Source organism: Vulpes vulpes, chromosome 12, assembly GCF_048418805.1.
Source record: "Vulpes vulpes isolate BD-2025 chromosome 12, VulVul3, whole genome shotgun sequence".
NCBI classification, from domain to species: domain Eukaryota; kingdom Metazoa; phylum Chordata; class Mammalia; order Carnivora; family Canidae; genus Vulpes; species Vulpes vulpes.
The window spans coordinates 76,022,267-76,046,734 of NC_132791.1; the positions used below are offsets into that span (position 1 = coordinate 76,022,267).

At 45.0% G+C, this 24,468-nt stretch overlaps 1 protein-coding gene and 1 non-coding gene across 2 annotated transcripts; both read left to right on the plus strand.

Annotated features, from left to right (window-relative positions):
• On the plus strand, positions 1 to 24,468 carry PRSS16 (serine protease 16). The gene is made up of 12 exons (XM_025986590.1): positions 1 to 235; positions 17,886 to 18,046; positions 18,719 to 18,818; positions 18,901 to 19,030; positions 20,348 to 20,471; positions 20,725 to 20,802; positions 20,879 to 20,926; positions 21,475 to 21,765; positions 22,585 to 22,726; positions 23,899 to 24,078; positions 24,160 to 24,305; positions 24,400 to 24,468. The coding sequence occupies exons 1-12, from the start codon at positions 1 to 3 to the stop codon at positions 24,466 to 24,468; spliced, it is 1,704 nt and encodes a 567-aa protein (XP_025842375.1).
• Positions 11,477 to 11,549, plus strand: TRNAV-AAC (transfer RNA valine (anticodon AAC)). The gene has a single exon. It is a non-coding gene; the product is annotated as a tRNA-Val (tRNA).

Below are 24,468 nucleotides of genomic sequence, written 5' to 3' on the forward strand. Positions count from 1 at the left end.
ATGCACGTTGACACACTCCCCGAAAGCCACTCACCCTCCTCGTCCCTGTCCGGCCCCTCGTTGTCACCCACAGCGCCGCCGCCTCACCGCCATCCCCAGACCAACGCTGGGGACTGTTTAGGGTTTGTCAAGGATCCCAGCAGAAAAGGGACCAGCAAGAGGGCGAGGGTGTTAGGGAGACAAGGGGTCGGCAGCCTGGAGCCGGGTCTTTCCAACAGGAGGGTGCCCTTTGCAGGTTTGCAGGTGCTCTTGCGCGCGCCCCTGGGGCAGCGGGGGTGGGGCGGGTGTTGAGAAGCAAATCCACCTGAAAGGGGTGTGGGTGACACAGACAAGCAAAAGAGACCTTCATCTGTGGATACACACGTATGGATCTTACAACGTCTGTTGGCGCTGGACAGCGTGCGTTGCAAGGGGGGGTGGGGGGCCCGCGGATAAAAAAAAATGAGCCTGCCACGCGTCCAGACCGAGTTTGATGGCACGGCCTGTTGGGCTGAAAGCAAATTAAAAGATGGAGAAGGACAGAAGAATCGTCCAAAGGATTTGGAGCTTCCAAAATAAATGCTTCCCAAGTTTTAGCGCGCAGGAAGATCATCGGGTGGGAGGAGAAACACAATTTTCTGGGCCTCACTCCTAGAGATTCCACATTAGTTCGTAGGACTCAACCCGTGAATTTTTAGCCAAGAGATGCTGGCGCGAGTATTCCGCAGACCACACTTTAAGGAGTACTGGACTAGTTAGTGCGTTGTGTTTTATTACCCGCTGTTACAGCTAACACCAACTGAGAGCTCTCAAGATAGAATGAAAAAAACCAGAGCGTCTATATGGAGATGAAAATTACTACCTCAGCATTATTCCACCAGCCTTTAACCAAGGTAATTAATTTTTTCCCAGGTAGTTTAAGATAACCGAACGTTTCTACTCTCAAGGTTTTTGTTCTAAACATGTAAATTTCAGGGAATACTTTTTTTTTCTTTTGGGGTGGTGGCTTGTCATAGAAAGAAATCTATTTCCACCTCCCTTTCAAACAAACAAAGATCTTTGATATAATAATCACACTCTTGGACCTAAAGGAGAAAACTTGGACTTCTTTCTTTATTTTTTAAAACAAAAAATAAATTAAAATACTCCCTTTTCAAAAAACTGTCTAAAAGGATGAATTTGTGGCTGAGAGGTGTATTAGGAAAAAAAGCTTTTTTTTTTTTTTTTTTTTTTTTTCCTCCTGTGTGTCTCCTTTACTACTTACACAGGACACTTTACACTTCTGGTCACCAAATGCGTGAGGATTTTCTTTCTACCAAGAAATTCTTCAACACCAGCTGGATGTCTTGGATTTAACTCAATTTCGGGACTATCTATCACACCAGATCCCACCGGTTAAGGGTTCAGTTTCAGGAGACTTCATTCACTTCAGATGCCCCAATTCCTGCCTGACCAGAGGCTCAGGCATTGAGGGTGGAGCTCTTAAAGGGGAAATTAACTTTGGGTTGATTTGGCTGGCCATTTGGTTGGGAAAATCTTCCCTGTCAGCATCAACAAGCAGACTGGGCAGATTTTCAGAAACAAATCTTCCAGCTCCCTGTGGGATATTATAGTCCTGACTATGAATGGAGCCAAGATAAGATAGGATAGTTTGTAGAATGTATATACCTCTCAAATTTGTTAGTGTATTCCGGGCAGGTGAGCTTCTGTCTTACTCACTTAATGAAATCATCCTCCAAATATTCTGCCACAGTTTGGAGGGGTGATCTCCCCCTATCTTGAAATTGAGGGAGAGGGTCTACAGCAGTAAACTCCTGAAAAGTGACATTCAAGTGTATTCTACTCTTAGCTTTACTTTCACTGTCCATGTATAAATACCTACAACCACCAATTTTAATTTTTTTTAATTTAGGGGTTGGTTTCCACAAGATAAGTTACATTTTATTTGGCTTTCCCCCATTCTGGCTTACAACAAACCTCCCTGTGTGTCATGCCATTTGATTTTCAAAATTTTGGTGCTGCTCTTTACTTTCCTATTATCATCTTTGAGCGTTTATGCCTTCAAAACATCCCTTTCTTTCCTTCTTGGATTTTTGGATAGAAAGGCATCAAATGCCCATCTTTAATATGCCATCATTATGACTAGATCTATTTCTGACTTACTGTGATTTCTCATCATACTGGACACTCAGAAGATCAGTAAGATAATATCCTAGGCAATGAGTAGTATGACATCATTTATGTTCAGATTACAGTCCTATAGGACTCTAGCTTCCAACTAACATGAAGAAAGCTGGAAAGGGTGTTGCTCCTAATCTAACAACCAAAAATCTAGGTATTTTTTAAAAATCATCTTTTGTGAACCAATGAAACCTGGGGTATCAGAGCAACCACGTAGTTTGACATCTAAGGAAAACCAGTGCTTCCAAATAGAAATGGGACATAAACACTGGCTCACCCAAAAGCAATGGGTGAAGATGTGGCCTCCATGCAAGAGGGTAAGGAAAGTCCCCCTAAAATTCATCATTTTGTAATGAATTGCTGAAGTCCAGGTGTGGGCCAGCAGGGGCGTATTCAAGTGGGGTCTGCACACACTTCACTGAGCACTCACAAGAAAGGCTGGGGCAAGAGAAGAGAGCAGAGGAAGCCTCCTTCAGGAGTCCAGACCTGCCAGAGGAAGTGTCAGCCCCCAAATAACAAAGTCTTCAACGCTGAGGGAGAAGCAGCAAATATTGTCAGAAACTGAAGAAAGTATAAAAGAATAAAAACCTCTACCCTGGGGGGAGTGTCAGAAAGCCATATTGGGCCCAGAATAGTAGAGAATGCCAATCCCCATGGGGCAGAGCAGGCTGCCTGAGAAAGCCCTACCTCAGAGACCCAGGGCCACAGGATCTAACAAGTCTGGGCTGAACTGGGAGAGGAAGTCTTGCACAACCTGCCAGACTAGCAAGGACTAGGCATCCAGAAACAGAAGTGTAGTGCTGAGGGAAGGCAAGAAATCCAAAGGGAGAAACCCTCTCTGAAACTCAAACAGAGATGGCTGAAGCTGAAGGTAGAGTAAAAACACCGAGAAAGCACTCCAAAAAAATTCACCCAAAGTCCCACCAAAAGAATTTGAAGCCGGTTGTGCCCTGAAGGAAATCAGAGCGGTGATGGGAGACACAAGCAGATCTCAACTTCTGCTTAAATTGATATAGCCTCACACATTAATAGCCTAGTGAAAGGGACATATCCATCTGCAGCCTAAATACTATTTGCCTCACTGGCTACCGTCCTGACACTATGTCCGGCAGCTAATGAAAAATTATAAGACACTCATAAAAGCAAGAAGAAACCATGCATTGTCAAGAGAAAAAGCAATCAACAAAGTGAGACTCAGATATGTCCCACATAGTGGAACTGTCAGAAAGTGAATTTCAAATACCCATGATGATTATGTTAAAGGCACTAGTGGAAAAAGATGGAGCACATACATCAGCAGATGAGAAATTTCAGTAGATTGTTAGAAACTCAAAGTCAAATGGATATGCTAAATTAAAAAAAAAAAAGTACACATGGTAACAGAGATGTAGAATGCCTTTAATGACTTACCAGTAGACTCCATAGATCTGAGGGGAAATTGAAGGAGAGTCAATAGAATCTACCCAAACTGAAATACCAAGAAAAAAAATCATTGAAGAGTTATTGATTAATGTCAAGTGGTCTAATATATTTATAACTGAAATCCCAGAAGGCAAAGAAAGAGATAAAAGAACAGGAAAAACAATATTTGAAGAGATAATGACTGAGTACATTCCCCAAATAATGAAATACATCAAACCACAGCTCCAAGATCAGAGACCCTTAAGTATTTTATACAGGAGGGTTGTGTGTGTGTGGGGGGGGGACCCTATTTACCTCATATTCAAACTGCTGAAAACAAGTAGAAGAGAGAGAATAATGAAGGTAGTGAAAGAACAAAATGTGTATTATATATAGTTGAAAAAAGTAAAAGTTATAGCAGATGTCTTGCCAGAAATTACGTTCACCAAAAGAGAGTGACACTTCCAAATGATGAGAGACCAAACATAATAATAATTTTTAAAGCCCCAAAATTGTTAACCCTGAATTCTTTACCAAACCAAAAATATTTTTCCAAAATGAAGAAGATATAGATATCTCCAGACAAAATCAGAAGACTGTATTACCAGCAGGTCTGTGCCACAGGAAATGTCAGAAGAAGGAATTCAAGAAGAAGGAACACGAGGCCAGAGAGTTACAAGGACTGAATATCCACAGAAATGGTTACAGTGCAGGTATATAGAAGGAATATTTTCCCCAATTTTAATTACTTTCAGTAAGATTGACTGCATAGTAAAAGTAATGACATGCTGTCCAGTATAAATGAAAGCAAATGTCTGATGACAATAACCCAAAACAGAGGAGGGAGTAGCCTGCTATTGCAAGTTGCTCACACCACACAAGAAGCAGCATAATGTGATTTGAAAGTAGACCTGGACTAATTGGAGGTGTGTATCGGGAAACCAATCCAGATGGTTTTAAAAGACATGAAAAACGAGGCAATAGTGAAGATAAAATGAAACCATGTAAAATGCTCATAAATTTCAAAGACAGGAAGAAAGATAAAGGAAAGGAACACCTAAAAACAAGCTAAATAGACAGTGGACTTTTATTAATTTTTTATTCTTTTTAAATATTTTATTTATTTAGGAGAAAGAAATGAGTGAGAGAGAGAGACCAGGAGCAGGAGAAGCAGCAGACTTCTTCCCTGAGCAGGGAGCCCAGCCCAATAAAGATCTCCATCCCAGGAACTTGGGATCATGACCTGAGCCAAAAGCAGATGCTTAACCAACCATCCAGGAGCCCCAAGATGGTAGACCTTACCAATATGTCCGTGATGACATGACATGTAGATTACCTGAATGCACCAATAATAGAGTTTGTCAAGTTGGACGATAAAAGCCCAGACCCAGCTGCAACGCTGGACCAAGTCCCAAGGGATCTTTAATCTCACATAATGCACACATACTGGGAGTAGGGTTCTAACCTACGTGGGCACATGTCCATTGGACCTTAAGTCCAAGGTCTTAACCACTTGGCCATCCCGGTGGTACACTCAAATGTTCATGTCAAAATTACTGAATCAGAATTAATTAGCATTGCTAGTCCCTGGAAGGTTATGAATACACCAGGGAAATCTGTGACCAGGCTTTAATGTATAGAGAGGAAACAAGGCCTTAGAATGCTTTTTGAGGGAAAAAACAAAAAAAAAACAACTAACAAAACATTTATTTTCAACAAATATTCTAATCATCACTTTGTACATTACATTATGGTGGTGTTGAGGAAAGACTGAAGCATCCCTGATCTCGTGGACTTGCATTAAAATGAAAAATATTATGACAGAAAAGGCACAGCTACGGGAATACTCACATTGTCAGATTCAACTCACTTTGTCACCACTTTTATGCTCAAGAAAAGACCTTTGTTTTAGTGGACTTGTAAAGAAAACCAAAAAGGAAAGGGAGTAGCGTTAAGAGGTGGAGAGAATGCAGCCCCATGAACTATGTCTCATAGCTCTACAAAGGCGGTGTCTACAATTTTCATCACTCATCAGGGAACAGTTTTGCCTGCTGAATCTTAGCCCCATTCCAAACCCATTGAATCTGATTGTCCAAGTGAGGGCTTCGAGTCTGGAACCAGAGAACAGTTAATATTGAGACAAACTACCCTTAAAGTAAGTTTAGAAAGCCCTACTGCACACATATAGAGTTTGGAATTTAATATGTGATGTTGATTTTAATAAGGAAGTATTGTAACCAAGGGTTCTAACTATCCACTAATGAAATCTCTTTCTTAAGTACCTACTATGTGCTAGGCACTGAGGTAGGTGCACACCATCTACTAAGTCAGTAAGACACTGCCAGACACTTCAGTCACTGGACTGTTTAAGAATTCATGAAAGCAGGTACCAGATGGGCTTTTGGGGGGTTGTATTGAAAGTCTGTGAGGGCTTCTGGACTCAGAGATGAAATTAATCCTGATGTGGACTTAGAAAAGAATCGATATATAAACATCATAAAACACCTATTGAGAGCCTCCAAAGTAAGTAAATAAATACCTCTCTGCCATATTGATGACCTGGGGAATGACCTGCAATATGAGAAGATTGTGTCAGCTGTACCACACAAGCACAAAAGGTCCAAGGACCAGTCTCCTCAGACTCAAAACCATTGATGCAGAAGGAGCCCAGCCATTCCTGGCAATTCACAGAGCTAAGTGCAAAAACATGTCTTCTCTTGCCTGATAAAGATATGAGAAAGGAAAGTGTCATTCATTTCATTAGTCCATCCAGCTCAGAACTCTGTCTCTGGCTTTGCAGATATTCTGTGCTAGCGAGCAAAGGGATGGCCTGAGAGATTCTTGCCTTTACATATTGAGGGAAATCCAGGCTTGAGTCAGTGCCAAGTCAGGGCCTGGGTCAGAGTTGATTTGAAGGGAGGGAGCAGCAGGTACAAAAAAGCATGTATCATAGAAAAGATTCCCATACATTGACATACAGGAGTGCTTATATGATTCTATCACTGTGATTCTTTTTATTGTCATTTTTTTTAAATTGACGTATAGTTGACATATAGCCCTATTTAGCTTCAGGTGTAAAATGTAATGATTCAATATCTGTATACATTGCAAAATGATCACCACAATAAGTCTAGTTACATCCATCACCATACGTAGTTAAATTTTTTTGTTGTGATGAGAACTTTTAAGAGTGACTTTCTTAACAACTTTCAAAAATGCAGTACAGTACTAATAGCCATCGTCACCATGCTGTACCTTACAAACCCATGACTTATTTCTTTTGTAACTGGAAATTTGCACTTTTTGCACCCCTTCACCCATTTTGCCAAATCTTACCCCCCCCACACACACACACACTCCCATCACCTTCCACCTCTAGCCACTGCCAATCTATTCTCCTTATCTATGGTCTCAGGTTTTTTGTTTTGTTTGCTTGTTTGTTTCTTTGAAGATTTCAAATATAAGTGAGATCATATGGTATTTGTCTTTCTCTAATTTATTTCACTTAGCATAATTCCCTCAAAGTCCATTTGTGTTGTCACAAATGGCAAGATTTCATTTTTTCTTACAGCTGAATAATATTCCATTATGCATATATACCACGTTTTCTTTCTCCATTCACACATCGATAAGCACTTACACTGTTTCCATATCTTGGCTATTTGGGATCATTTGCTGCAATGAACATGGGATGCATGTATTTTTTCAAGTTAGTGTTTTCATTTTCTTCTGCTAAATATCCAGAGTAGAATTGATAGGTCATACATTATTTCTATTTTTAATTTTTTGAGGAAACCTCACACTGTTTTCCACAGTGGCTGCACCATTTTATGTTCCCACCAACAGTGGGACCCCAACAGGGTTCCCTTTTCTCCATATTCCTACAAACGTTGTTATTTCTTATCTTTTTTATAATAACCATTCTGACAGGGGTGAGGTGATAGCTCACTGTGGTTTTGATTTGCATTTCCCTGATGATGAGTGATGCTGAGCATTGTTTCATGTGTCTGTGGGCCATCTGGATGTCTTCTTTGGAAAAATGTCTCTTCAGGTCCTCTGCCCATTTTGGTTTGTTATTGTTGTTATTGTTTTTGTTTGTTTGCTTGTTTTGAAATTAGTTGTGTGAATTCTTTATAATTTTTTGGATATCAACCCTCTATCAGATATATGGTCTGCAAATATTTTCTTTCACTCCAAAGGTTGCCTTTTATTTTGTTGATGGTTTCCTTTGCTGTGCAGAAGATTTTATGTGATATAGTCCTACTTGTTTATTTTTGCTTTTGTTGCCTCTATTACTGTGATTCTTCACACAGGGTAGAATTATCTATAGTTTATAAAACATACTTAACTAGGGACTAGTTAAGTATGTTTTAATACTTTAATAAATACTTAAATGTGAGAGGTAAAAATTAATGGAAATGTACGTAGAGAAATATCTTTGTGACCTAGATGTCAGAGAGGAGGTTAAAAAAATTCTAAAAGCACAAACAGTTGGTATAGTTTACTTCATCCAAATAAAAAATGTTCAATGAAGGCAACAATGGAAAAGTAAATGGACAGATGTGACTAAAATAGAAGATGTGTGGAACATTTTAAAATGACAGCTTAGTCTATATTATGTAGTAAAAAGCTATGAAAATCAGACACAAAATTCAACATAAGATAGGTAAAAAAAATAGGAACAGGATGCTCGTCAAAGCCAGGATAAAGAAGAATCTGAAAAGATTAACAAAGATTTAAAATATTTAATATTAATACTGAATGAAAATGCAAAATAAAATGAGATGTTATTCTACCTCAAGTTTGAAGAGTTAGAGACCTGGATGTGACCATTATTGCAGGAATGGGGATATAATAATCCTCAGGTCCTGCTGATGGAATTTTATCCTGATGCAGCCATCCTGGAGAGCAGTCTATTAATTTTAACTCAAGATTTATCAGATCCAATGATCCTAGGCATTCTTCTCCCAGGTGTATAAAATCCTCACTCCTCATCACCCCCCCAAAAAATCTAAGAAAGGCACAGATTGAGTCACATGTGGATGTTAATAGCAGCATTGTTTTTGTTCCTTCAGAATCAGACTCTACCTTGACACCATCATTGGTAATAGGTAATAGATGGTAGGTAGTAGATAGGTAAGTATGGTAAATGTATAATAATGAATATTATGAAACTACAAGATGTAACAGAGTAGATTTTCATGTAATAACACTCGTGAACCTTAAAAAGAAAGGTTTTTAAAAACATACTTAATAAACTCTGTTTCCTTCATTACAGTAATCATCCTGCTCCCTGGTCTTCAAAATCTTACTGTTGCTCACCACTTCTCATCTCTTTGTCTTTGTGCATTTATGCCTTCAAACATCTGTAATGCCCTTTCTAGTTTCTCTAGTTTCTAGAGAAAGCAAATGTGTGCTTAATTTTCCATAATTATAATCAGGTCAATCTTTGAATATGATTTTTTATCACTATAAAACCCAAAGGATTCCTAAAATAGTGGGTGGTAATAGGCAACTACCATTTATATTGGGGTCAAAATACTGAAAAGGCTTAAGAAGAATTTTTTTATGTCAGATTTCCTTGCTTTCTCATTTCACCACTGCCCATTTCAATCCAATGAGATTAAGCTAAAGAAATAAATGCCATTCAAGACATATCAGAAATTCATTTGCAAGCTGCTTGCTGTGTCTGATGACTCTTCCTAAATTCTGAAAAATTCTAACTCAGCTACCACTATCCTTCCCCTTCTACTGTTCCAATTTCTCAGAATATAGAGCTAAGTGTCAGGACCCACATGAACTCCACTTGTAGGAAGCCACAAATGAGACTATCTTTTATTACTGAGCATCAATTTCTCCCCATGGTGGTCATCCCAGAGTGCTCAGGTGCCATGGCCTCCTCTTTGTTAGATGAAGCTGCCTGCATTCCATATTTCCATAGCTTCCACCACAGTCCCCCAAATCAACTGTTAATTTTGTGTTCTGAGAATATTTGGCAATTATGGATACCCTAGTTTTGTTGAAAATGCTTTTAGATGGCTCCTTAGGGTAGCCAGCAAGAAAGGAGGGAGTGTAAATGTCAGCCAGACTCCAGAACCCTTTAGGCTACTGAAGCAGACATCATCCAGATGCCAAAGGTTGTAAAACAATATCTTGGTTTCTCTATTATGAAATTAAAAAAAAAAAAAAACAGGCCAAAGAATCAGTGCTTGGTTTATTTCAGATTTGGGGAATAAGACTAGGGCTTCTGCATGTAACACACAAGAAGTAACCACTACACTAAGACACAGTGTTGGTGCCTGCGGTGGGAGACAGGCACTAATGTGAGAAATAGGAGGCTGACAAAAGATTGGCTCCAGGTAATAAATAGGTCCAGGGACAGTCTAATCACAACTAGTTGAGGAGGGAATTTTAAGTGCTCAGGAAACTCAAAAGCATCTCATTTGGCATGCACCCAAAATGCCCTTTGGTTAGAATACACTAGGAAAAAGTTCAGGTTAGATATCTAAAACTCAGTTCTTGATTTTTTATTTGGTCCTGCTTATTCATTCATTAATTCATCCATCATCCATTCATTCATTCAAGGACTATTAATTCCTATTATATGCCAGGCACTGCTGAATAACTTCAAGTAAAGTAAAATAGAAGGTACAAAATATCCTTTTTTCCTCAGGCAACTTGTGTTTTAATGACAAGCTGAATAAATATACTTTTCTTTAATGAAAACCATAACCATTCTTAGAAGTTTTTATCAACTTCCCTTCTTCAGGATTGGTAAAGTGTGGTCCCCTGGGTATTGTTCACAAGCTAAGTTGAGATAATTATGCATGAGGAAGCTGCTAATATATGCATGAAACTATAATAAAAATACAGTGTGACATACACACACACACACACACACACACACACACATTAGCTCGTTGGTGATTAGCCCATGAATAAATTTTTTCTGCCTTATTTTGAAACTCTCCCAAACTCATCCAGGCAATTTATTTCTTGTTGTACATCTTTGCATGAACACCATCCCTGTCTTTTGTTTTCAAACTTCAAAAAAGCATCTTATTTAGGAGTGTTAAAAGCAGATGTCTGAATGAATTTCAGTACCAAGATCCTGACAGCATTAGGAAAAGCTCTCGTGGGTGTCCTGTCTGATGAGATTTCAATTCTCCAGGCCATTCCACTTCAGTTATTTTTTTAAATTTTTCATTCATTTATGATAGTCACAGAGAGAGGGAGAAGCAGGCTCCATGCACCGGGAGCCCGACGTGGGATTCGATCCCGGGTCTCCAGGATCGCGCCCTGGGCCAAAGGCAGGCGCCAAACCGCTGCGCCACCCAGGGACCCCACCATTCCCCTTCAAAAAGAAAGGAGACTGTGAGGCTGTTGATGCTCTTGGCAACAGAGAAGAACATTTGGTACCCTGCTTCTCCTAGGCAGCCAAAAGAAAGTGAGCCCAGCCTGTCCTGGAAAGGTGGCTTGTCAGGGATGCCCAGTCCTTCACAACGGCTAAGTGTAGGAATGCTGGCCATACTCACTTCACCTTTGGCCCACCATCATGTGGTCCAGACAAGTGTCCTGGGTTCACCAATTGACTCTGGCTCCTACAGAACAATTTCCTTGAGAGATGAAGGTCAGAACATCTTACAAGAACAGTGACAGGAGCCTATGACAGATTAAGACATGTCCCAGGAGTTTGACTGCAATCCCCCCGCCCCCCCCCCCCAATATCTGCAAAGTAATTGGGACTCTCGGGGTGACACTGGCCTGGCTATGAATTGTCTAGTTCAGATATTGTGGATTCTAAGAATCGGAGAGTGTGGAGAGGAAAGTAGTGCCTCCACGAATATAGCCTCAAGGAAAGGATAAACTTAAGGTTCACTTTAATCTGAGAATGTGAGAACCTTCTACCCAGTGGGTTTCCATGGTGTAGTGGTTATCACGTTCGCCTAACACGCGAAAGGTCCCCGGTTCGAAACCGGGTGGAAACAAAGGCTGTTTCTCTTTTTCCCATAAATTCTGTTTCGTTCCAGAAATTTTCTACCTAAATCTGCCTACATTTCTACCAAGTCTCAAATGTTCGTGCTCCCTCTGCAACCCAAAACTTTAAATCACAAGAACTATAGTATATAACAAGACCAGAGCTGCGACTCTTCCTCTCCCTCATCAACCATTGATCATGTTGCGTCTTCTCCCCTGGGTCAGAGAGGATTCTACACTAGGCCGCGGGGCTTTTCAGGCAGAGGCTGGTCCGCATCCTTGTGAGAGACACAGGAGAAGGAGTAGCCCTCAGACCGGAGTGGGGCCGGGGTCTACAAGGAGGGTCAAGAAGCCAAACTACAGCGGAGGGAGAGAGCCGAGTGGAGAGTAGTTCCTGGAGGAGGCAGAGGGGTGGCAGCAGGGAGTCACAAAGCAGGTCAAGCGCGGCCTTGTTAGTGACTTGGAGGACTTTGGCCTTCACTGATAAAACAAGAAGACGCTGGATTTTAAGCAGTGAAGGGAATCCGTATGACTTAAGTTTTTTTTAGAAGGACCCCTCTGCCAGATCTGTGGAGAACATGTTGTATGGAGAAAGGAATGGAATAGAAGCAAGGAAATCTATGAATTGCCTTTCATGCTGCATATCAGAGATAACTGTCAGAATGCTGGCAGGTAAGTGGGTGAAAATTAATTACAGTCTAGATCTATTTTAAAGACAGAGCAAAAGAAATTCCTCAGAAAATGGATGTGAAGAGTGAAAAAAAGTGGAACCAGTGATGACTTTGAGGATTTTCTGCAGGAGAACTGGAAGGATGGAGTTGCCATCAAGTGAAATGGGTAAGACTGGATGGAATAGCATCATTAGGGGGAAAAAAATGGGAGTTCTGTTTTAGACATGGTAACAGGTAGATGCCAGACTTCGTAATCCCCTTGCTTGCCATGTCTTCATTCTCATTTAATAGACATTGCTCCCCCATCAGCCTGCAGTCACAGGTGTGCTATGTACTCTTTAAGGACGGCCATATTTTCTACCGAGCAATGCTGACATCCAACTTCCCGCCATATATGATTGGGCCAGAGCTCTCAAGAGCAGTCAATCCATGGGCTGGCAAGGGACCTGTGAGGAGACTTATAGCCTGATCCTCACTAAAAATCTCTGCCCCAAGGTGATTCAAGTATTTAGATAGGTGGTTCAACTGGATTTTTTAGGGGGTAAACTGGAACTGGAAAAAGCAAAAATAATGAGACGGTAGACAGAAGAGATTCAAAGGGAAAATGACTTTGAAAGATTTACTGATTCACGTTAATCTCTAGTTGCCAGCATATAGGGCAATGAACTACTGTCCGTGAATGACATCAAGATGATTAATCTAGACACTCTATATAGATCTTGTTAAATTAAGAGACCCCTCTGACCGCAATATAGATGATCTTATCCCTAAAATCCTATTGGGTAATTCCATTCCACCTAGCTTCTAGGTGTTGAAAGGAGGGAAAGGAAATGAAAGGAGCTTACACCAAGTGGGTCCTCTTACGAACTTTTGGAAAAGGTAAATGTGTCCTTCCAGCTCTACTGACCCAACATCTCTGGAGGGCCAGACCTAAGGGATGTTTGCTCTATTTCCCACCCTCTTTTCAAACATGTGTCCTCTTTCTTTGAACAAAGAACTTAATCACTCATTCATTCAATAAATATTTGTTGGAATAACACCTATGAACAAAACAGAAATGTTTCATTTCTACTGGCTGGATTACAGAAAATTTTTTAAAGCAAAGTTACATATAAAATGCTGACATTGTTATAGTAAATGCTAAAGAGAAAAATTGAGAGAAGGAAATTAGGGGTGAATTTTTATTTTCAAATTCTAAATGGATTATTGGTGACACTTGAGCAAAAATCTGAAGGAAGAAAATAAATGAGCTATGGGACTGTCTAGATAAAGTCATTCCAGACATAAGCTACTGTGCTCACAGGGACCCTGATGTGGAATTTACCTTGTGCATTAAAGGAATAGCAGGGAGGCTAATTCTACTGGAGTGTATTTTAATGTACACTTTGGTTATTTATTGCCTCCAATTTACTGCTTAACAAATCATCCTAAAAAAAAAATCATCCTAATTCGGTAGCTTAGAACAACGAGAATCTATTTAGCTCACTAGTCTGTCATTAACTAACATAGGTTAGAATTGACCAGACTGTTTATCTCCCAGCTGGGTTGATTCACATGTCTGGTGAACAACAAAAATCCGCCAATATCCATACATCTCATATTCTCCAGCATGCTAAACCCAGGCAAGTTCTCAAAACAATGGCTCAGGGGAAAAACAACCAGGAAAAAAATACTAAATAAACCCTTTCTGGAACTAATAAGCAATTATAGCAAGGTTGTAGGATACATAGCTAATATACAAAGGTCAATCTTTCCTTTCCAATCACCAGCAATAAAAACTTGGAATTTGAAATTAAAAACACAATGTGATTTATACTAGCACCCCCAAGATGAAATACTTAGGTATAAATCTAACAAAATTTATATAAAACCTATATGTGAGGAAAATTATGAAACTTTGATGAAAGAAATCAGAGAAGAACTGAATAGATATTCCATGTTCATGGATAGACTCAACATTGACAAAATATCAGTTCTTCCCAACTCAATCTATAGATTCAACACAATCCCAATTGAAACCCCAGCAAATTGTTTTGTGAATATTAACAAGCTTATCCTAAAGTTTATATGCAGAAGAAAAAGACCCAGAATTGTCAACACAATATTGAAAGAAAAGAATCAAGTTGGAGGACTGACACTACCTGACTTCAAGACTATGGTATACAATGGAATATCACACAATGGAATATCATACAGCACGAAAAAGAAATGAGCTACCAAGCCATATGGAGGAATCTTAAGTGAATATTACTAAGTGGCAGAAGCCAATCTGAAAAGGCTGCATCCTGTATGATTCAACTATATGGTACTTGGAAAAGGCAAAACTATAGAGACAGTTAAAAGATCAGAGGTTGTTAGGGATTAGGAGGGATAGGGGGATGAACAGGCAGCACATAGAGGATTTTTAGGGCAATGAAACTATTCTGTATGGTACGATAATGGTAGACATACAATATGTGTTTGGCAAAACATACAGAATTTACACTATGCAAACTATGAACTTTGGGTGATAATGATGTGTCAGTGTAGGTTCATCAGTTGTAACAAATGGACCATTCTGATGCAGGATATTGATAGTGGCGGAGGTTGTGTGTGTGGTGGGGTTGGGGGTATATAAGAACTTTCCACTCAATTTTGCTATGAACTTAAAACTGCTCTTAAAAATAAAGACTAAAAAACAAACAAACAAAAAACAGTAATCAAAGCAAGCAAGTGGAAAGAGCAAAGGGCATATTCAAGAATCTCCTGGTTAAGTTTGCTAACATCCTGTTGGCCTATGTAAGTCACAGTGTTCAGCCAAGAGAGAGGAAGAATGCAGAACACGGTCACATGAAAATACAACATGAATAAAGGGAAAGAAGATGAATTGAGGTTATTAGTGCAACACATCCACCACAGTAGTTAATTCTTTCTAGTTAATTTGATGCAAAAAGATCTAAATAAAAATTACTTTCTTATTATCTGGTTATGTGCTCCCTATATCCCAGTTTCTTATCCTAATTCCACCATCACCCATGCTATGATCATGACCCATCCCTACCAGCTACACGGTACATCCCCCATCATGTCCCTAACTCCATCTCTGCTACTCATCTCATCACTGAACTAGAAGTTAAAAGTATCTAAGATGGATTGAGAGGCTCAGAGATAAACCATTTTTATTATATATTACTTGAATATTAAAATAAATAAATAGGAAAGGGCAGAGAGAGGGAGGGAGGAAGGGAGGAAGGGAGAAAGGAAGGAAGAAGGAAGGAAGGAAGGAAGGAAGGAAGGAAGGAAGGAAGGAAGGAAGGAAAGAAGGAAGGAAGGGAGGGAGGGAGGGAGGGAGGAAGGAAGGAAAGATCTTTGCCTTTAGGTGGAAGTAAAATGGTGAGAACATAAACTAATCACAAACTTAGAAAACGACCAATTATTGTGTAGCCATACTAATAGCCACCAGAACCGATTTTAAGCCAATTCAATCTCAATAATAATTGTTTTCAAGTCAATGAATCACTGTCAACCCCTGCCTTCTGAAGGTCAGCCAGTCAGAGATGGATTCATTTCAATTAACAGCCCTTGCGTGCCAAACAACAGCAGTCTCTCCCAAACAATTATACTTCCATAGATCATGTCAACCCACTCTACCCCCTGCCCCCAAAACATCATCCCTCAGCTCTCTCAAAGGGCCAGTGAACTCTGGCTCCATATTTCAAGTATTGAGTGATGGTTTCCTTATCCTTTAAAAATGCCTGTTTATCAAATCTAAAACATCTACATTTTATTTACTTTTTTGCTGTGGTTATATATATGTATTTCTTAAGATTTTATTTATTTATTCATGAGAGCACAGAGAGAGAGAGAGGCAGAGACACAGGCAGAGGGAGAAGCAGGCTCCATGCAGGGAGCCCAACGTGGGACTTGATCCCAGGTCTCCAGGATCATGCACTGGGCTAAAGATGGCACTAAACCCCTAAGCCACCCGGGCTGCCCGTCGATTATATTTCTTAATTTATTTCTCATTTCTGATATTCATGTGAATCCTCTACAATAATGTGACCTTTACAACCATATTGTCTTGTCACAGTGACTTGGGCAGGCTTATATAGGTGTACTGATCAGAATTAGCAAATAAAATGCCAACATTTGGAAACACCCTCTGATGGAAAGTCTTCATATGCTGACTCCACAAATACTGACTGAATGCCTATCTTATGTTCAAAACTGTTGTTGGTCTTAGAGATCCAGAAGAAGAAAAATTGTCTTATAGAAAGAAATTCTGGTGGGAGCAAACTGATAACTTTTTAAAGGAGAAGTACATATTGTGATCGATTAGATTTTTTTAAAAAAATAAAATAAGAAATACCAACTTCAATGGTATTGAAAGGCAGTGGGGAGATGAGGAGACAATTGGGTACATGAAGCACCCAAGGGCGACATGGAGACTCGGCGGGCTGGGCCTTAGGAAACAGACAAGGACACGTGGCCTTCAGATGGCCAGAAGCCCACAGACTCAAGTCACCTCCAGTACCATCCCTACTTTGTACCCTTGTTTTCTTTTTTCTTTACTATGATTTCTACCTGAAGGCTTTACGCTACCTTTTCTCCAGTTATGCTTCTTTTTCTCCCCCTGTCCTGCCCTGCCCAGATAGAGAAAGTGCATATCACTGTAGACAACTGAGAAATAGTCAACATTTAATCTCAATTTTATGTTGGAGATGCTATTTCCAATGTCTGAGGTGACTGCAGCAAAATTACTTTTTTAAAACACATTTTAAAACTAATAATACCTTTTTTGGCAATCAAACTCACAACAATCAGTGTTGGTAGAGTCACCTTCTACCCACCTGAACTAACCAGCCACATGGCCAGATCCCCTTTTTACATAAAAGAGTAAAAAGTTTTTTTTTTTTAAAAGAGTAAAAAGTTTGTTGGAATTCTTGTGTTTCTTTAAAGCTAAAGGAAATCCTTCTTCTTCAAAGGAGGCTTCTTTTTAAGAGTGGTGAGACTTGGGGGTCACAGGGTTGGGGGTGAGGCAGAAAGAGGAGGAACCGAGGAAGCAGGCAGGGTGAGACTCAGAGACAGAGGCTCAAGTAGAGAAGACAAAAGAGAAGTGAGGGGTTGGGGGAGGAGGAGAAAGGGAAGTGGGGCACCCTGGTGCCCTGGGGCTGAGGATGGGCGTGGTGGGGGCGGGGCAGAGCTGGCAGGGCCAGGTCTGGGTGGAGAGGTGGAGTCTGAAAGGGAGAATGCAGACTGAGGCCCAGATTGGGGGCGCCTGGGGACAGAGGGATAAGAAATCCAGGGACAGAGGGAGAAACCGGATACTCAGATGCCCCATCAGCAGGCCTGTGTGTACAGACTCTGGCGTCCCTTCCCTGCGGCACTGCTTCCCACAGACGCTTGGCCTGGCCCGGGAGAGGCATCTGAAAAGAAACCTGAGCGCCTGATGAAAGCCTATAAAATGTGATGCCCAGTCCTAGGAGCCTGACAAAGGTCCTCAGAGAGTGGGGCAACCAGAGCACCCAGAGCCGATGCAGACCTGGGACAGGATGGCCCACAGGTCTGCCCTGAGGCTGGGCCCTCTGCTCCTGCTTTCCCTCTGTGCATCCTCCACTCCAGGTAAGGAGAGGTGGAGGGCAGGCAGGGGCTCCTAAGGGAGGCCTGGCCTGACTCTATCCCCTCCGTGGCTCACAGTCTCCCTCCTTCGGCGCTTGGGCGAGCACCTTGGACAGATTCAGGACAGCTCCAGCCCCAGCCTGAGTTTAGGGCCAGGCGCTGTGGCCATCCCCAAACAAGGGTGGCTGGAGCAGCCACTGGACCCCTTCAACGCATCCGACACTAGGTCCTTCCTGCAGGTGAGGCCAGGAGGGGGAGCCCAGTGCCTTCTTCCCCTCACTCTACCCTCAGTGCCTGGGGTTTTGGGCCCCATAGGCTCATCCTCTGCGCTGTAAGTGACCACCCCCTACCTCCATCCCCTTGGGTTTCTCAGCTTCCATTTCCTTTGTCCCTTGGGCATTGTCTTTCCCCCTACTTCTCCCTGTCCCTCAGACTGATCATCAAATCCACCACCGACATGTAGATCTCAAAATGCAGCAGAAATCTGGGACCGTTTGGAACCAGACCTGCCTCACAATAGACACTTGAAGAGATCTAATGAACGATGTCCTCTGTGCACAGGCTGCAAAGGTCAGCTCATCGAGGCCCTATGTCCAAATCCATCCACATTCATCACTTATTCTGCACTTATCATCACAGTATGCAGCCACTACCCCAGACCCCAGGGACACAAGAGTGCACAGCTGACCAACCACCTGCTCTTATGGATCTTATATTTTAGCTGAGGAGACACACAGGAGAGAATGGAACACACACACACACACACACACACACACACACACACAAGCCAATTTCACCTACTCCTAACCATAGAAAGACAGACCCATAGGGAGAGAGACTGCCATGAACTGAGAATAAAGAATAGGTCAGGGCTCTAGATTCTACTTCTCCTTCCCCATGCAACCTGTTAGCGGTATTGGGTGAATGACCAACACTGGACCAGCCAGCGTGGACCCGTGTTCCTGCATCTGGGAGGCGAGAGCAGCCTCAGGTCTGGCTCAGTGCTGAGAGGTAAGAGGCAAGGGTGGGAGCTGCCCCTGTGGTGCAGTGAGGTGGGCAGCTTGCACCCCCCCCAACCACATATTCCTCACAGGGCACCCTACAGCCCTGGCCCCAGCCTGGGGAGCCCTGGTGATAGGCCTGGAGCACAGGTTCTATGGCCTGAGTGTCCCCGCTGGAGGCCTGGATGTGGCCCAGCTCCGCTTCTTGTCCAGCCGCCATGCGTGAGTGAGGGTCGGGAGGGCATCTGGGGACTCAGGACTGAGCGCGTCTGTATTTTGGCAACTCTGCACCAGTGTTGCACTCCTCCATGGCCTAAGGTTGGCCCCCAGGTCCCTGGTGCATGTTTTCTTCTCCTTTTCAGTGTCTTATGCTTTCTCTTTCTATCTCCGGGTCTCTGCCCATCCCCTCATCTCTTTCTCCCTCTCAGGCATATTTTTACCTCTTGCTTAATCATTACAGCTTGCTGGTCCAGACCCCCAGCTCTGGTACTGGGGCTCCACAGCCTCCTCACTGGGCTTCAGTTTCTGCCCCTGGGCTCTTCTAGGTACTTGGTATCCTACAGATGAAGCCAGAGTGACCTGTAGAGCACACCCCCCCTCCTACCCAACCCCACTACCCTGCTCAGATGTCTCACATATCTCTCCTCTCACTTAAAGTCAAAATCTTTACAGTGGCTACGAGGTCCTCTTGGCTCTGGGTCCCCAGGTAACTCTCAGACCTCACACCTGCTGGGCTCCAGCTACACTGAGGTCCTTGCTCTTTTCCAGACTTCCTGGCATGCTACTGCCTGGAGCCTCTCAAAGCCTCCCGCTGCAGAGAGTGGGCTGCCCCTACATATTAGTATGGTCCCTCCACTCCCTCCTTCCCCTTCTCCAGGGTCCCTACTCTGGTTAACAGCCTCTCCTCCTCCTCAGTGTCCATCGCCAGCTCCACTGTTCTCCACTGTTCTTTGGGGACAAATCTGTCCTCCCCCACCTGCTGCCTCTCTGCCTCTCTCTGGCCTCCATCCCTCCCCATCTCCACCTATATCTCTTTGCCTCTCTATTTCTTTCTATCTCTTAAGTTTTTCACAAGCTGTCTCGGTTTCTAACTTCAGCAGGATGGCACCAACCATATACCGCGCCAGAAAGCTCTGGAAGGAAAAAAACAGTTGGGATAGAAAAGAGGATATTAGGTCCATTCCACATCTCTCTCTCTCTGTCTCCTCTTCCTCCAGTGGCCTCTACCCGGTGCAGCCTGGGACCTTTATTCTTCCTGAGTAGCTCTCCCTATCAGCCCCCAACCCTCCCCTGTTATTTGTCAGGTTTCCAGCTATGATGCCTTAGAGATTTTTTTCTCCCCCAAGTCGCCGGCAGGGAGGAGGGTGGAGGCTTTCCAGGAGGGTCTCCCCTGGCCGGGTGAGTGCCTGCAGAAACGACTGCGGGACACATTTGGGGAGCAGGGCCAGATGCCCCCACCGACGTCTCTGGATCACCCCCCCCCCCCCGCGCAGGGAGGGACTCTTAGGGACATGCACGAGCCTTCCCTCTGCCCCCCAGGCTGGCGGACGTGGCCTCTGCCCGCCTGGCACTCGCCCGCCTCTTCAACGTCTCCACCTCCAGCCCCTGGATCTGCTTTGGAGGCTCATACGCCGGGTCCCTGGCCGCCTGGGCCAGGCTAAAGGTCTCTGGGGCCCGTCTAAGCGGGCGGGGGAGGGTCCGCATCTCGGAGGCAGGGGTCCCCACGTCTTCATTCACTCCCCCCGCCCCGCACCCTCCTTCACCCCAGAGGAGCTCCCCACGAACTGTCTCTGCCAGAGGGCACAGGTGGAGGGCAGGGCCTGGCCTAAGGCCACCGTCTGAGGGAGAGACACAGGGGCAGGGAACATGGGGTCCTGGTCCCCTTGCCCCGCAGGCTGATGGCGGCCCTCCCTCAGTTCCCCCACCTCATTTTCGCATCGGTCGCCTCCTCCGCTCCAGTGCGGGCCACGCTGGATTTCTCGGAGTATAACGAGGTGAGAGGCAGCGGGCGGCAGGTGCAGGGGGTGCTGTGGGGGGTTCCCCTGATTGCTTCCCTCCCACGGTCCACAGGTGGTGTCCCGAAGCCTGACGAGAACTGCCCTCGGTGGATCCCCGGAGGTAGGAGGTGGGGCCAGATGGGACGTAGGGAGCCGGAGGCCTCGGAGGGTGGGGGCCAAATAGTGTGCAACTTGCAAGGTGGCGGGTCTGAGCGAGGTCAGAGACCCGGAAGGAAGGTGGGCGGATGAGAACGCGGGAACCGAGAGATGGGGCGAGGCACCTAGAAGGAAGGCGGGGGGAGGGGAGGAGTGCGATCCTGTCGGGAGGGTGAGGCTCAGCGGGGCGGGGGGGGGGGGCCGGGGGGGAGGGGGGCGCGACCCTTTCAGCAGGATGAAGCTCTGCGGGGCGGGAGAGCCGGTGGGGGGCAACCCTATCAACAGGATGAGGCTTCGTGGGGCGGGGGGTTCCGGGGGGGCACCCTATCAGCAGGACGAGGCTCCGCGCGGGGTGGGGGTGGGGGGGAGACGGTCGCGAGGAGCACCGCCAGGGGGCGCGGCCCCAGGCGGGGACTCGGGGAACCTGGAGCGCGCGTGAAAGACGCGGGTCCTGGGCAAGGAAAGGCGAGGCCCAAGCCCAGGTCTTCCCCGCGCGGTGTCTCGCTCCCGCAGTGCCGGGCGGCGGCGTCCGCAGCCTTCGCAGAGGTGGAGCGACGGCTGCACGCGGGCGGGGCGACTCGCTCGGCGCTGCGGTCGGAGCTGGGCGCCTGCTCACCTCTGGACAGAGCCGAGGACCAGGCGGAGCTGCTGGGGGCGCTGCAGGCCCTGGTGGGGGGCGCCGTGCAGTACGACGCGCAGGCCGGGGTGCCGCTGAGCGTGCGAGGGCTCTGCGGACTCCTGCTCGAGGGCCCGAGCAACCGCAGCCGCTCCACGCCCTACCATGGGCTCCGGCGGGCAGTGCAGGTGAGCGGCCCTGCGTGCGGCTTGAGACGGGGCGGGCCTCGGCTGGCAGGAGTTCCTGCTCTGCTGCGCGTCCTAGGGCCAGCACGAGCCCTTCTGGGCCCGACGTTTCCTCATCCACGGGCCCTCGGGAGGTGCACTGAAGTCGGTCAAGGGAAGCACGAGGTTTGCAAATGTTAGCGACTCTGTTACCTCTTTTTCGCATCTCGTTCTGTCTCCTTCCCCAGGCCTGCAACAGTCTAGCGCATAGCAGATGCTCAATTAGCCTTTCGAAAGGAGGAAATGTAGCCCTCGGGACAGAGTTCTCCAAGGAACCCAGCCTCGGAACCCATAGTTACAAACGACTCTTACTTCCTAGCGCTGTCTGGACCAAATGCTGTCCTAAGTGCTTTATATATATATAAATATATATTAATATTATATTAATTAATATATTATAATTATATTAATATTAATATATAATAATATATTTATTTATATATTTATACATAAATTATATATATATATGTATATAATAGAATCCTCGCAATACTTCTAGGAGATAGGCACTATCTTTCCCCCACTTACAGATGAGGAAATTGAGGTCCAAGAGCTGATCACTTGCCCAAGGTGTCACCATCATCTAGTACCTTCACGTCTAACCCACAGAGACCCAGGCACCCACTTGCTCCACTTGCTCTGACCCTTGACTCCCAGGACCTCTCTCTGCAGCTCTTCTGACTTCTGACCTTTGACATGCAGGAACTTATGTATGCTTTCAGGCCCTGGGCCTTGACTTGCTGGGGGGACAGGAGGGATTTATGTATGTGTATCATCCTCTAGGTTGTCATGCACAGTCTGGGCCAGAGGTGTTTAAGCTTCTCCCGAGCAGAAACAGTGGCACAACTGAAGGTCACAGATTCCCAAGTGTCGGGTGTGGGTGACCGGCAGTGGTTGTACCAGACATGTACAGAGTTTGGCTTCTGTGAGTGGCCCAACCCTCAACCCCCAAGACATCCATCTCTGTGGGGTGTCCAGACAAGCTGTCTCACAGGTGGTCTGGATTTGTTTTCTTTTTGGTGGGAGGGGACTGCTGGGTCTTGTTTAGCCTGCAAGGGTGGGGCTGGAGGGTAGACAACTATATGTGTGTGTGCACTTGGCCCTCACACTCTTCCTCACTCTTCCTTCCTCTTCCTCAGTCCTCTGCATGAATGATTATCTCTCCAATCTGCTCTTCATCCGTGTCCCTGTCCCAGAAATGGCCCTCCTGTCGCCGTGGTTACCCATCTAGAAGCCCCAGCAGCGTTTCTCATGCCTCCTCTCCTTTGTCCTCCTAGCCTGTAGTCACTGAGCCTTGCCCACTCTTCATCCCGGACAGCTCTCCAGTTCACCTCAATATGCCAGTTTCCCTGACATCCCAGGAACTTTGCACATACTGTTTACTTGACCTAGATGACTTATCTTCCTCTTGTCACATGGTTCACTTATCTTCAAGTCTCAATACAACGTGCCTCCTCCTTAGGATGTCTTTCCTGATTGCTGTAGCCTCCCCTCCCACTTCCTCCACAGCTCTGTGTGCTTCTTTTGAGCACTTCCCCAGCCTCATCATACAGACCTCATTGCCTATCTTCCCCTCTACATTGGGAGTCCTGTCACTGCAGAGCCTGGGACTGTCTTGGATGCTACCGTGTTCCCATTACTGTTCACAATGCATCTGAGCACACAAGAAGCGCTCAATAAATGGCAAAGAAAGGAATGAGTGCACATAAGCCTAAGAGTGCTGTGGATTCTAAGCAAGGGAGACACGGTCCAATTTGTGCGTTCCGCTGCAGTGTTTCTTTATCTCTCTAGCCCTGTGCACATGCTGTCTTCCCTATTTGTGGGGCTCTATTCTCTTTGCTTGGCTCACTCCTGACTCCTGAGGGTTTTATCCCTGGCAGATTGCTTTTCTGGAGCCTCTTGTGCTCCCTCTGGGATTCGTCTCACCCCAGGCCTTTTTCCATTGCAGCCACGATGTTCTGGGCTATCACTGTCTGAGGATGCCTGGTGTCTCTCTAATGAGACTGGGAACTTATGGAGCTGTTTGGGGCATTGCTATGGATGATTATGGAAGGGGAAGGCTGTATGTTCCACATTCATAGGTATCTCCCTCCACAGATATCACCTGTGAGGGCCCCAGGTGCCCTTTTTCCCAGATCCCAGCACTGCCATCCCAGCTAGAACTATGTGAGCAGGTGTTTGGGCTCTCAGCCTCATCTGTAGTGCAGGCTGTGGCCCAGACAAACTCCTACTACGGTGGCCAGACCCCAGGGGCCACCAAAGTGCTCTTCATTAATGGTAAGCCTGCCATCACAACCTGACTCCTAGGTCTCCACCTATTCCAGGTGCAACACACCACATTCTTCCCTTTCTTACCAGGGGACACAGACCCCTGGCATGTGCTAAGCATAACACAAGCCTCAGGTCCCTTGGAGTCAGCCCTTCTCATCCCGAGTGCTTCCCACTGCATGGACATGGCACCGGAGAGGCCCTCAGACTCCCCCAGCCTCCGCCTAGGGCGCCAGGTAAGAGGTGGCAGCTCTGCATTTGCATATTAATGTACATGTCCCTGTCCCCTGCTAGGCTGGTATCTGACTCGCCATCCCCACCTCTGCACAGAGCATCTTCCAGCAGCTGCAGACCTGGCTCAGGCTGGCAGAGGAGAGCCAGGTTCGGAGTGGGGCCTGA

Coding starts and splice junctions, on each gene's coding strand:
- PRSS16 (XM_025986590.1), top strand. CDS start 1: ATGCACGTTGACACACTCCCCGAAAGCCACTCACCCTCCTCGTCCCTG. Junction 19,031..20,347: donor TTCTTGTCCAGCCGCCATGC/GTGAGTGAGGGT, acceptor TCTGCCCCCCAG/GCTGGCGGACGTGGCCTCTG. Junction 21,766..22,584: donor GGCTCCGGCGGGCAGTGCAG/GTGAGCGGCCCT, acceptor ATCATCCTCTAG/GTTGTCATGCACAGTCTGGG.